Source organism: Heteronotia binoei, chromosome 8 (assembly GCF_032191835.1).
Source record: "Heteronotia binoei isolate CCM8104 ecotype False Entrance Well chromosome 8, APGP_CSIRO_Hbin_v1, whole genome shotgun sequence".
NCBI lineage: Eukaryota > Metazoa > Chordata > Lepidosauria > Squamata > Gekkonidae > Heteronotia > Heteronotia binoei.
Window position 1 is genome coordinate 7,378,795 of NC_083230.1, and position 14,205 is coordinate 7,392,999.

At 42.5% G+C, this 14,205-nt stretch overlaps 1 protein-coding gene across 3 annotated transcripts in view; it reads left to right on the forward strand.

The window, feature by feature from the left end:
* The window catches only part of KMT2E (lysine methyltransferase 2E (inactive)), a 106,308-nt gene that overhangs the window by 17,398 nt on the left and 74,705 nt on the right, over nt 1–14,205 (forward strand). For 2 of the 3 annotated variants that reach the window (XM_060244702.1, XM_060244703.1), the window contains exons 2-3: nt 5,785–5,969; nt 6,960–7,074. In XM_060244702.1, coding sequence (XP_060100685.1) covers nt 5,899–5,969; nt 6,960–7,074 — 186 coding nt within the window. In that variant the 5' untranslated portion in view covers nt 5,785–5,898. Of the gene's footprint in view, nt 1–3,105; nt 3,198–4,176; nt 4,219–5,784; nt 5,970–6,959; nt 7,075–14,205 lie in introns of those variants that run through there. The other variant, XM_060244701.1, reaches the window with a different exon arrangement.

Here is a 14,205-nt window from a genome sequence, read left to right on the forward strand (position 1 = left end):
CATGCAGCATCTTGTAGAGCTGTGCCCACTACAATCCAGGTTGGCCCAAAATATGACCTTTGGGGCTGAGTTCTAATTATTATTATGCTTTTATGTAATGTATTTTAAGTTTTCAGAATGCTTCAGTAACACTATCTTTGTAGCCATCACAACAGCCCTGTAAGAGAGGCTGTTATTACCATCCCTTATATGCAGGTAAAGGCTTCTGCTACAACCTTGTGAAAAGTTATTTCAGTCGAAGACCATTGGTTTCAGTGACTTTAGACTGGAGTAGTTCTGCATAGGATTGTACTGAGGCTGGGAGAGATTGGTTTATTGGTGGTCCCTTAAAAAGCTGACAGAAGAAAATGTGATAGTTCTTACATTAACAGTATGGGTTACTTTTTAGTTGATGCACTAAGTAAATCAATAGCAAGTGGAAGCCAAACTGGATAATGATACCTAATTTGAGGAAGTTTGAGGTAAACCATCCTTTCATTTCAGTCCTTTCCCATGTCTCAGTTTTTCCATAGCCATTGATTTGTTAGTGCTTTTCATGGTGAAGCTAATAAAATGCATAAGATTTTGGTATGAGTTGTTCTGAAAAGTTATTATGAGGCCTGTCTGCTCCATAACTATTAATTTAAGTGGTCTGTCTTGAGGACTGCATTTCTCTGTCATACGTTAACTTGCAAAGCAAAATAAATTTCTTGAAGTGTTACATGTATATGGGATAGAATTAAAGTCTAATTCTGTACGCCCAACAACCTGTGATCTGGACTCATGTCCCTCCTGGCTAATTAAAGCTTGCCGGGGGGAGCTTAGGTGTCCTAGATGGGACATCATAAATAGATCCCTCTCAGTGGGGCATTTTCCAATGCCTCTCAAAGAGGCTGTGGTCCGCCCTCTATTGAAAAAGGTAACATTGGATCCAGCCAAATTGGCTCATTATCAGCCGGTCTCAAATTTGCCCTTTTTGGGCAAAATTATTAAGAGGGCAGTAGCGTTACAATTGCAGAGTTTTCTGGATGACGCTTCCGTGCTAGATCCCCACCAGTCTGGTTTTCGTCCAGGCCATGGGACAGAGACAGTGCTGGTCGCCCTGGTGGATGACCTCCAGCGACATCTGGCTCGAGGCAGCGTGGCGGTGCTGATGTTGTTAGACCTATCGGCAGCGTTTGATACAGTCGACCATCAGTTACTGACCCCGCCGCCTTGCCGACACGGGGATTCATGGGTTGCCTTTGCAATGGCTTTCCCCTTTCCTTGACAGTCAGGGACAAAGGGTGGCGATTGGGGGAGAACTGTCCCAGAGGCATCCACTTAATTATGGGGTGCCACAGGGAGCAGTCCTCTCCTCTATGTTGTTTAACATCTACATGCACCCCCTTGCCCAGAGGTATGCGCTGGGTTGTCATCAATATACCGATGACACCCAGCTCTATCTACTAATGGATGGCCGGCCTGGCTGTGTCCCAGAAAATCTGGACCTGGCATTACAGGCTGCGGCAAGATGGCTCAGGCTGAGTAGGCTGAAGTTGAATCCAGCGAAGACAGGTCCTTTGCCTGAGTTGTGGCGGTCTGGGAGGAGAAATCCCCCTACCAATTTTTGACAGGGTGCCATTGGTAATGATGCACAAGGTCAAGCGCTTGGGGGTGCTACTGGAGCCTTCTTTGTCAGTGGAGGCCCAGATAGCAGCCACTGCCAGATCATCTTAGACGGGCAAGACAGTTGGCTTCCTTCCTGAAGTGTGACGATCTGGCAACAGTGATCCATGCAGCGGTCACCTCGAGGTTGGACTACTGTAATGCCCTCTACATGAGGCTGCCCTTGTGCTGAACCCGGAAACTACAGTTGGTGCAGAACGTGGCAGCCAGGCTTTTATTAGGGCTCCCTAAGTGGGAGCACATACAGCCGAGGCTACGGGAGCTGTACTGGCTGCCAATTGTGTACCGGATCCGTTACAAGGTGCTGGTCATTACCTTTAAAACCCCCTATGACCGAGGACCTGTCTACCTTAGGAACCGTCTCTCTCCATATATACCCCAAAGGGTGCTGAGATCAGGTTCACAAAATATACTGATAATCCCCGGGCCGAAGGAGGCCAAACTGAAAACGACAAGAGAAAAGGCCTTCTCAATCAGGGCTCCCCACTGGTGGAATCAATTACCAGAGGAGGTGCAGGCCCTGCGGAGTCTTGCTCAGTTCCGCAGGGCCTGCAAGACTACCCTCTTTCAGCTGGCCTTTTCTTGATGTGGATTCTGCTGTACCGTCGTTACAAAAATCTGTAAAGATCGGAATTTTTGAAAATGTAGCACCGAGTACGATCGCAGGAAATTGTTGGTTTTAATTAGATGGTTTTAAGGAAATTTTAAGGAAACTGTACAATGCTGTAGATTGTTGTTTTATTATGTAATCTTTGTATTTTATATTATGTTGTAAGCCGCCCTGAGCCTGCTTTGGCGGGGAGGGCGGGATATAAATTAAATGTTATTGTTATTATTATTATAATATTATCTGAAACTGTTTGGGCATTGATTTGGAGAAGATGAAAGATTATTGTTTTAATTTAGCCATCAGCAGGCAATGACCCAGATGTTATCTGTGGAAGATTGTCTCTTGCCATGTACTTGGCTGTCACAAATCTGCCTTTCACTCTCCCTTTTGCCCTGCTCTTTATCTGTTTTAACTGCTCCCGGTATTGGAAAGCAGGTGTGAACATAAGACCTTATTCTAGAATCCATTTCTGACATAGACAGGGGAGAGGAAGGAGGGAAAGTGCCTAGCAATGGCTCTGCTCTCCTTGCTTCCAGATTGCATATATTTGTCTCTCTTGATTGCCTCTCTATTCCTTTCCCCCCCATTCCTGTGTTCTCATATGAAGAACTGCGAATTTGTCTTATTGCTTCTTCAGTACTGGTTCATCAGCAAACTTAGTTCAAGATATGCAGCCTTTTAGGATGCTTTGTGGGAAACTGGTGTAATGTATTCTCTTTTTTGAAACTTGTTAGATTATTCTAAGGGTATGGCCAGATTGAAATTCCTATTGTTAATGTACTTGTATGTGTTAGTTTAAAACTTTTAGAGAAGTTTTGCATGAACACTTTGGTTATAAGATGCATGTTGTTTTCAGGTAGTAAAGATGAGTTACTGCAGTTGGTTGAACAGCTTCACCCAGAAAGTAGTAATGAATGGATCATCATCAAACCGGAAAGAGGTATTAAGTGGGATTCCACAGGAGTCAGTTTGAAAGCAGTGCAGGTTATCTTCATTGACCATTTGGGTGAAGGGTGAACTAGATTCTTGTCAAAGGGGTTGGAAAGAGTTTAGAGAGAGCCAAAATAGTCACAATAAATTGAGTAAATAGCCAGTATCATTTTAGGCCACATTTATATGGGAAATAATATGGTTGTGTATTTCTCATGTTTCTGGGTTTACCTGTTGTGACTCCTGAAAACCTTGGGATAGAAAAGTCAGACTTTCATTCTTTGTCCTTAGATGTCAGGAGAACACAGCCAGCTAACTAACAGGGCCAAATGTTGTTTTAATTGAATTATGCGAGGTATTTTGATGAATGCATTAAGAAGGTGAATATTCCTATTAATATTGCTTTTTAAACACATGACATTACTTTGGACTTAGTCCTTTGCCAGTGAAGAGGAAGAAATCTTGTGTCAGGTATCTGTTAGAAAACTGTTCAGGCTACGCAGGTATTGTCATCAACTGGAAAACATTCTGAGATGCATGAACTCAATGGCACTCATGTAAAGTAATTTCCCACTTCGTAGCACAACCTGTGTATGCTCCAAAACTATGCTCCTGGGGATTGGCAGATCCTGGAGACAACATGGGGTCTACAATAGGGAAGGAGGAATCTCTGAACATTTTTCTGGCTTCTGTATGGCCCAAACAGTGCTCTTCTTGTTTGTTGGTTCAGAGCCAAGCAATATCATATCCACAGCATTGTCAGTTTTCCTTATATTTCATGTTCACATTTGAAAATATAGCAATTTTTAAAAAATCATGACAGCCCCTAAGAGAGATTAATTTAACAAAGCAAAAAGCCATTTAAAAACCATTAACTTCGCAGCCCTAAGAAATATTTGTATTACATGCAATAACAAGTGTCTGTTCTTCAGATCAAGATTTCCTCTGTTTAGAAAACCAACCGTTTTAATTCTGTGTTTTTCTGACAGATGTGTCAGTTTCATTCCTGCTGAGGGCAGTCAGAGCAGATGGTAAGCAATGAAACAGTTCAGACACATTAGAAGAGATATGCTTATCTGTCTTATTCCATACATATTTTACAACTGTAGGGAATAATCCATAAATTTGGAGAATGGATAGAATTAATCCAGGTGCTTAATTCTGCAGATAATTTTATGTTATCATTGAGCAACAGCTTGCTTTGGGACCTAATGAAATAGTGCATTTATTACTATCTTGCTGAGCTTCCAAGGTTTACCACTGACAGTGCTACAGCTGTAGTCAACATATTAAAGAAGTGTTTGTTCATTTTGTGGCAAATTTTAAAAAGGGAAAGCAGTTAGCTCCTTGCCTCCATTGGCAAAGGCTTCGGAAAAGAAACTCTGATGTTTTGAGGTTCAAGTCTTGTTTGGAGCAGGAAGATGGGCGCAGGCTGGTTTTCAGACTCTTTCTTAAAATGACTGGTTTATTTCACACAGGAGACTGCCTGTGGCATGAATGAATATAAAACATTATGAAAAAGCATACAATTATATTAAGAACAACCACTCAAATCTTGTAGTAAAAGTAGTGAAGCATGCATACATACAACAAACTCATGGTACTACAAATGATGTTGGAAGTATTTCTGGAAATGCAATTTAGGTTTGTCAGATTTGTTTTAGAAACACTTCCCCCTTTTCCGTAAGTCAGTGTTTGATATAACATTTGATGGACTTTCTATTGCATGGTAGTATTAAATGGGTAGCCAGGACCCTTCAAAGATAGCCTGTTAGCCAAAAGGGACCAGAGAAACTGGATAAATAAAGGAAATGAGATTATTAATTTCTCTAGGACCTGTTTAGGTGGCTTTCTTGTTGAATAATCTCTGTATTGGTCCTCTACTGAGGTTGCGTGACTCACAGCATCTCATTGACAGATTAAACTGGGGATGGACAACTTTTCTATCCTGTGGTTCCAGAACTGGATATTACTCCTTCCACCCCCAAAATATCATCACCCAGTCTCTGCGGTTTCATAGTGGCTGGGGAGATTGGGCCCCAGATTGAAATGTCTATCATTGTTGCAGCCACAGAGAGAGAGAAAATTGTGCTCAATTCCTTCCACTGATGGTGCTGAGTTGAATGAGGACAACTGGGAAAAATTACAGTGAATGCTGTGTGGTCCGTGTCCTGCCAGTTGGCTATCCGTGCAGAGAACCTTCACATAAATTATTATAATTGTGTTTTCCATTTGTACTGTACTTATTTGATAAAGAATTGTCCATTTTTTATGTTATATAACCATTAGTTCTGCCATTAACATAGAAATGAGAGAGAGAGAGTGTGTAAGTAGTTTGTTCTCTGTGTAGGCATACTTTTGTGCAGAGGTATTAGCTAATCAAATTACTTTGAGCAGATTTGGATAAAATTAGCAAATGTGTGTGGGGAAAAATGGTTGAAGCATGTTTTGGCCATATATACGGAATGTGGTTTTCAGCCTTTAATAACATAAATTTTGCTTGAAATTTTGTTTTTTATTAGAAGATAAAAAGATAAACTTTTAATCTGTGTTGCAGTTTTGAAATAAGTGATATGTTTTCTTGATGTTGTTAACAGAGTTTGTGGATGCACTTAGATGTTTGCAATGAGCACTGTGGCTGGCATGCCCCAGTGTTTTGGACACCAATGCATACAACTCCATAGTAATCGAATTTATCAGAAACGAACGTCATGAGCATAGTGGTCCCACTGGGGGCTGACACAGCAGAAACCTCATTTTTGGAAATGGCTGCAGGCTCAGAGTGAGTATTGTACCATAATTGCAAGTGTGCAGACTTGATTGTGTGTTGTGTTTTTAGTCATCTCTAAACCATTTGTTGCCAAATTTCAGTTAACCCATTTCTGAGAGTAAATGAGAGGATCGAGGTTTGTTCAGCTTTACCTAAAGCAAGTTATGTATTTTTTTAAGCATGAGTTTTCTTCCTGGAAATCAGCTTTGAGAATAAATCTATTAGAATAGATTTTGTTACCATTCTAGTAAAAGTTACTGCTTTAAAAAACTATGTTGAAATGTTAAAGTTCAAATAGAATTTTTAGTTGTTTTATGTAGCATTTTAGCATTCATAGTGAGGCTCTACTGCCCGTTCCCCTCTTTGCTTTCACCTATTTAATTTATTTCATGAGGAGCTGGAGAAAATAGAGACTGAGAATACTGTTACATAAGTAGTGCTTAAAATAGAAGAATATTCATCAGGAGCTCCTTTATTTTTTTCCTTTCCTTTGGTGGGTACTGCTTTTATTCCACAAACCCCTCAAAATTGTAGAAAGTGGCTCTGAATACCCAGGAAACCTGCAGTAGCTTATACTACCACTAGATGTCGTTGATAAAACTTACTGGTTTCAGATACTGCTAACAGCATATGGGCAGACTCCTACGCTTCTTATGTATTCATAGAAACAATAGCTATTATTGAAGCTAATGTACTCCTGCCTTGGAGTCATTTTTGTGCAGCTGTATTTTATGTTGCACAACCCTATGGTCTCCATTGTTCACGTGGAAGCTCTGTTTGCTTGATAGCACATACCCATACCACTACAACAATTTTGAATGAGTCCTATAGCTAATGTTATACTAGAATTTTTCCTTCTGAACTGCTCAACATAAGTGGGGGTTTTTTACGTTTTAGTGATCTCTTAATACTTATTTCTAAGTACTGACAAACAAGAAAAAAACACAAAATGAAAATACAAGAACTTTTACATGTGAAATCTTAACTTTCCCACCCCCCCAGACCTGAATCTGTAGAAGCTAGCCCTGTGGTCGTTGAGAAGTCAAACAGTTATCCACACCAGCTATATAACAACAGCTCTCACCATTCCCACAGTTATATTGGTTTGCCTTATGCGGTAAGTTTTTTGTTTAAACAAAACTACTTCTTCAAGTTGTTCTTTAATTACAACTTAGGTGTTCCTCAGTCATTTCTGTTTGTATAACTTGTTATAAAAGCGTTCCACTGATATGGCCAAATCTGTACATTAGAGAAGAGGCTCATTTGTCATGATTCCAATACCAAGTCTCAAATTCTCACTTTTGCCCTTTTTAAATAAAGCAGATCCCCACCCCCATGACTTGAATAGCATAGACTTGAAATTATTCTTAGAATGCTGTATACCACTTAACTTGAATTCTGCCTTACTAGAAATGGCAAATAAAAATTAAACAATAATAACTGATATATTTACAAAAAACCAATTCAGTTCCTTCAAGTGTTTTATAAATATTAATACAGTTCTGTGAATTCACATGGACATAAATATCGTTCAACAGTATTTAACAAGTGCAGCCCAATAACAGTCTTAGTCTTGCTATTCATGCCTATGAGAGAACGTGCAGCCAAGGAACTGAGTAAGACAAGATTTTGTGGCGTCTACATGTATTCTGCTCTGAGGAAGCCTATTGAAACAGGTGTTTGAGCTAGTATGTCTACATAATTGTGATTCCTCATGTTACTTGAATACAATGGTAAGAAAGCCACAAAGACATAAAGAATGTTTTCTTGGCTTTTTGTGCATTGATTGCATTGGATGACGCTTGAAGTGAAGAGGACCAGGCAGTCTCCTGAAGTAGAGAAGAGTATCATATTATTGGGGTCTATACAACAATAACTGTATCAGTTAAGTTGTATCCATTTTTCTCTCTCTAGATCCCCCCTCCCCCCACATATAGTTCTAGTTAGGAACTAGTGATGGTAATTAATCAGGTGCAAGTTGCTAAGCCATGTATAAAACAGACAACACCTTTAGGGAAAGCAGTCATTGTCTTTGCTGAATGCTCTTGTCAGTATTTAAGAATTCTGGCAGAGGTAGGTACAGGAGCCTCAGAAACAAATCTGTATTGCTGCTAAGAAACTGGACTGTGTGTCTGCTTTTTTTTAGAGTTAAGGTCTGGTATATTTTTTGATTAAGTTTTAGCTTCAAATGTGCACATTGAAACTTCAGAAGTCTTAAAACTGATAATATCTGACAGTTTTCCTGGACCTTAATAACAGTCAAGTTTATTGTTCAACATGGATCAGAGATAAATATCAAAAATCAAACATTAGTAATTTGGGGAAAGAAATGCTGTCAAAAATAATAGAAAAGCAATAAAACCTACTTGTTCTAATTATTGCTGTGCAGATTCAACTGTAGTCTATAATATCCTCCCTGTCTGCAGTAGTCCACAGATGCAGCTATACACCAATACCCTGTGATTTGAAATTTGAACATTATAATGCAGTTCTTAAATCACATGGTTTAACAGGACTAATGTTTACGATGCCTTTCCAAATCAGGATAGCCTGCCCATAATTCCAACATAATTAATTGAGAAGCCTCTAAATCAGAGTGACAGAGGAGCAGCGAGAGCCCCAGTGACCATGCCCAAACCGTCGTAAGACGGCCTGTTAGAAGGGGGGGGGGGTGTCTGATGGGGAAAGCACACCTTTGATAACTCTGGTAAGACTGGGTTGGTCAAAGCCAACCAGTTTGTCTTGCAGGCCCAGAAATCATTGGCCTGGGAGCCCTCCTTCTCATCATATGGGGGTGTGTGGAACCAGCTACCAATGCTCTGGGGTGCCCCAGCCTTCCGCACATTTCCCAAGAGGTCAGGCCTAGGCACTGGCTCCAAAGCAGAGTGTCTGCAGCTTGGAGACTGCTATGGGGCCTTCTGGACTCCCCTGACCCTCTTTGAGACCTTACCCATTCATTGCAAGGTGGGGCCTTGTGGCACAAAAGAGCCATTTTCCTTTCAGTTTTGACTCTGCGGGAAGAGTTCTGCAAGGCAGTAAAGGGCGGTGAAGACCCTACCACATGATGAAAGTGAGAAACTGGGGGCTGAGGACAATGTCCCCCCGTCTGCATATCAGCAGCATCTCCCCATCTGGCAATTCTGCAGAGTCTCCAGCATCCTGTGGTTTCTCCCCCCCCCCCCCCACCTTCCCCTTGCCTCTAAGGGGCTTGAAGGGTGGAAAGCAGCCACACAGCAGAGAAACATTGGCCTTCTGCACAGCACTTGGAGTTGTTGCAGGAGGGCGGGCTGGCTGGCTTTGAGAAGAGCCTGACCAGCTTTCAGCCATGACTCTCTCCAACTCTTCTGCACCCCACTGTTAACGCTGAAACCAGTTTGAGGTTTTTTGGATCTTATGCCCTCTTAGATCTTAGACCAACTTTTCTGAATTGCAGTACCTAGAAATCATGGTCTCAGAGACTTCAGGAGGTCACAAGAACTCCTAATTCTCTGAGCTCCAACACATTCTCAGGTTCCCATCTGAAGCCCGGGTCCCTTTGGTTTTTTTAAAATGTCCAAGCCAGTTTTCCAGTCTGGATTGGGGAGGGGGGAATAAAGGAGGCCAATAGTCGGTCTTACCAAGAGAGAGAATTCCTCCAGGGTCTCTCACCTGACAGGCAGTTTAACCCAGTGTAGCAGGGAGACTTGCCCCTATTCAGTTATCAGGATGGCAACTATGAGGAGTTTTATTCCTCACCCCCTAAAGAGGATGGAGAGCAGCCAGAGGGATAGCCTATGGTTACCTCTGTGAAGGCACGCTCCTTCTTTCAGGAGGCGTACACCAGATACTTTGCAAGGAAAAAAACATGACTTTTTGTCTGGTTTGCAGAGGGTCCCAGGTTCAATCCCTGGCATTTCCAAGTGATGTGAAAGACCCTGGGACCCTGGAAAGCTGCTGCTGCTCTGAGTAGATAGTAAGGTGGAGCTATGTTCCTGTGGCAGAGCATCTGCTTGGTGTACAGAGGGTTGCAGGTTCAGTCCCTGGCATTTCCAGTTAGAGGATCTGGCAATGGGGGATGTGGAGGAGCCTCTGCCGGGGACCCTGGTGAGTCGTTGCCAGTCTCAGCGGACAGGGCTGATCAGTTATTTATTTATTTAGTTTATACCCCGCCCTCCCCGCCGAAGTAGGCTTAGGGTGGCTTACAAGGCCAATTGGTGAAAGAGTATATGAAAAACACTAGTTAGTAACAATAAAACAATACAGTGGTATCTGTACTTTAATAGTGGTGGATACAGCAGATCTTACTCATAATTGTCACGTCCAAAAAGTTGCAACTATGATCAGTATCGTCATCGCCTCTGGTATAGTACACAAATAGTTTCAGGAATCAAAATATTTAGCTATTTCCATAGCATGATTAGTATGTTTGCCATTTCTGCTTAAATTCTTTCAGTGGTCTGTATAATTAGTTAGTTTTGCCATTGTTGCATATTCAGGTAGCTTTCCTTTTCTAGGTCTCTTTTGTAGGACAGTCTTCTATCTTCCCTTTCATTTGCAAATACGGACCATCTTTCGCAATCTTTTTGTATTTTAGACCAGGTTGTCATATAATTACCTTTAAATGTATCATTCTGTCCTGTGAGATGTATTCCTAAATGTTTGACTGGATTGCTTGTTATGTCACATCCTGAAATTTTCTTAATCTCTTCGTTGTCTTGTTTAGATGAGAATTTTAAAATAAATTTTTTCCCCCCGTTGATTTTGTAACCTGAAAAGAGTCCAAACTTTTCTACTTTCTCTCTTACATGTTGGAAAGATAATTGGGGGTTTGAAATTGTAAGGACCATGTGGTCAGCATAACTCCTTAGTTTAAAATCTATGGGAAGCAAGCAAAGTGTATATGAGAGGGAATTGCCCTTGCTTCTATGAAAAAGAGGAAAAGATTGGAACAAATTAAGAAAATAACTGACAGAATTTTAACCTTAGAAGATCAGCATAAAAAATCTTTAAAGAAAACAGTTCTAGCAGAAATTAAACAACTAAGAAATCAGTTGGATTTACTCAAACTGAAGAAATGCAGAAAAGGTTGAGCTTTTTAAAACAAAAACATTTTGAACATGCAAATAAACCAGGAAGATACCTTGCATATTATGCTTATATAAAGAAAATGAAAGGAGAGAAAAAAATGATGTACAGAAAAAAGATGGTATTCCCTATGCCAGGGGTGGGGATCCTTTTTTCTGCCAAGACCCAAATGGATATTTATAACATCATTCGCGGGCCATAAAAATTATCAACTTAAAAAACAGTGCTCCGCCAAGGAAGAATGATTCTGGCCAGCAAAATTAATGCAAATAAATGTTTTTCTATTTGAAGTCAAGTGGGGAGAGCCTAATCTGGCACACACACCACCCGGCCCACCGCCCTAGGCAAATGCATAGGTCCAGGGCTTTTTTGTAGAAAAAGACCAGCAGGAACTCAGTAGCATATTAGACCACATCCCCTAATATTAGCATATTTGGTCACACACTCATTAGCATATTAGGCCACACCAGGGCTTTTTTTTGTAGAAAAGGCCCAGCAGGAACTCATTTGCATGTAAGGCTACACACCCCTCACACCAAGACAGCTGAAACTATGTTCCTGTGCGTTCCTGCTCAGAAAAAGCCCTAGAAACAAGGATTTTTATAAATTTCCCCTCTCCCTCATGCGTTGAAGCGTTTGAATTTCTTATCATCAAAGCATAGTGTTTGATGGCCCTTTGGGACAGACACTGTGCCATGCCATTGCCCTCAAGCCAAGCAGGAATGCAAATGTGACAACTAGCTTGGATAGTCATCACACCCTTTGGACCCTGGCCAAGCCAGCCGGAACCCTAGCCAAGCCAGCCGGAACTGCATTCCTGGGTGTTCCTGCTCAAAAAAAGCCCTGGGCTGTACCATCTGGGATAATCAAGTGCAAACTGAACTGTGACAGTAACTTTTCCAGGCCCCGCAGCAATTCTGGCTGGCCAGCCAGGCCCCAGGGAGGCTGCCACATGGCTCGGTTCAGCCCAGCAATCCCCGAGGGCCACACCAAGTGCTGTATATGGCCCTCTGCCCTATGCAAAGAAATTCAAGAACAATCTGAACTCCTTCCCAAAAAACTTTACATAAAAGAACTTTTATCAGTGAATGGAATGGATTATTATATTAAAGAAGCCTCAACTTTTAAATTTGCAAATGAAGACAGAGAAATTTGGAACCAAAGCATTTCAATTTAAGAGGTTGCGCAAGCTATCAAGAATCTAAAAAAGGGCAAGACACCAGGACCAGATGGACTAACTGCACTTTATTATAAATTAGGGATGGCCCAACTTGCTTAACATAAGAGCCACATAGAACAAATGTCAGATGTTTGAGAAGCTGCAAGACATGAACGTCAGATTTTGAGAGCCCCACATACAGGAAGGAAGGCACATAGATGGGGAGAGAGATGTGGAAAGAAAGCAACTTTAAATGCATTCTCCAAGTCGACTGACAGGGCAGTGGGGGCTTAGAGATATGGGTGTGCAAAAAAAAAAAATTCAGAATTAATCAGATTCGGAAATATACGGGGCCAAAAAATTCGGAATACCTTATATTTCCGTATATGGGTACTTGGAATAGCCGCATATACGGTAGATGCGTGGCTATTTCCAAATATATGGCCCCATTATACCCTATGGCCATTGAAATCAATGGCAAAATAGGGCATAATTAGAGGCTACTGGGGGGCAGGGGGGTTGAGAGAGAGCCCCCAAAACTGCAGGGGACTCTCCCCTACAAAACCCCCAAGTCCCAAAAAGATTGGGCCAGGGGGTCCAATTCCTGGGGCACCCAAAGCCAAACCTAACTGCACACCAGAGAATCTCTATAGGACCCAAATGCACTACATCCATCTATCTACTCTATGAACCCTGCTGGCCTGGAACCAATATAAACCCAGTTGCCAATGCCAACGTCACTGCCACACAAAACACAATCTGCTCAAGGTCTGCTCTGCAGACCTGGCTGCAGCAAACCCAGATGCCAGCTCTCCAGCCCTGCCCCAAACAACGCGGGGAGAGCTGGCCAAGCACAACAAGCATGCTGGTTCTAGGTCTCTCACCCAGGTTTGTTTTTTTAATTAACTAAAATAAAAACAAGAACCCCAAGACCGTCTTACCTTAGACGTCTTCTCTACTCCAGGCAAGTCAGGCAAGGCTGAGAGAGAGCAGCAGCAGCTAAGGCCAACGGCCAGCGCAGCACAATCTCTCTCTCACACCAACACAGCAGCAATGGAATGGAGTCCAGCCAGGCAGACTCCTTAAAAAGGTTCTCTGGCCCTACACAGAGCAGTTTCAAAAAATAGCACTGCTCTGTGATTAGCCAGAGATCACTGTTTACTTGGATACCCAAGTAAACAAAAGAACAGCAATGTTGCTGATGGCTGGGGAATTAGTTCAGCCATCAGCTACACAACAGCCCTGCAAAGCATGCTGGGACAGCAGACTGAACAGAGTGTGTCCGGTGGGGGGAAGTGCATCTAGAAGTTTCCCTGTTGAGTCTTTACCTGTAGGAAAGCAGAACAGATATGTGCAGCCATGACAGCCTGGCACAAGTGCCATGCTGGGCTCAGCCGTGGATGTGTTGCCCTGACAGGGTCTGCAAATGCAGCCCGGGGGAGGGAGGGTGGCTTTACCATGAGTTGCCTCCTTGACGCACATGACAGTGCCATCCAAATTGCACTCGCCTGTTGAAATGCTCAGGGATTGCTTATGTTCCATCCACAGCTGCACTTGCAACTGCTACTCAAGGCTCTGGTCCTGCAAGGAAATGAGTCAAAGGCTCACCTGGCAAGCCAGTCTGCCACGTATAGAGCGGAGCAGCTGGCAGACCCCATGAACCACTGATGAGCTGTCCTCCGCTGAGGGGGTGGGGAACAAATAGAGGACTGACAATATGTCCCCAGCAGCATGAATTTTTTCCCATTGCATGTTGGGCCATGATGCTGGAATGCTGTTGCTTGTACCACCCCCATATGAACCCAATTCTGGGCGAGTGTGGGAAGTGACTTTGTAGCACCTTGAAGATGAAGATATTGGATTTATATCCCGCCCTCCACTCCGAAGAGTCTCAGAGCGGCTCACAATCTCCTTTACCTTCCTCCCCCACAACAGACACCCTGTGAGGTGGGTGGGGCTGGAGAGGGCTCTCACAGCAGCTGCCCTTTCAAGGACAACTTCTGCCAGAGCTATGGCTGACCCAAG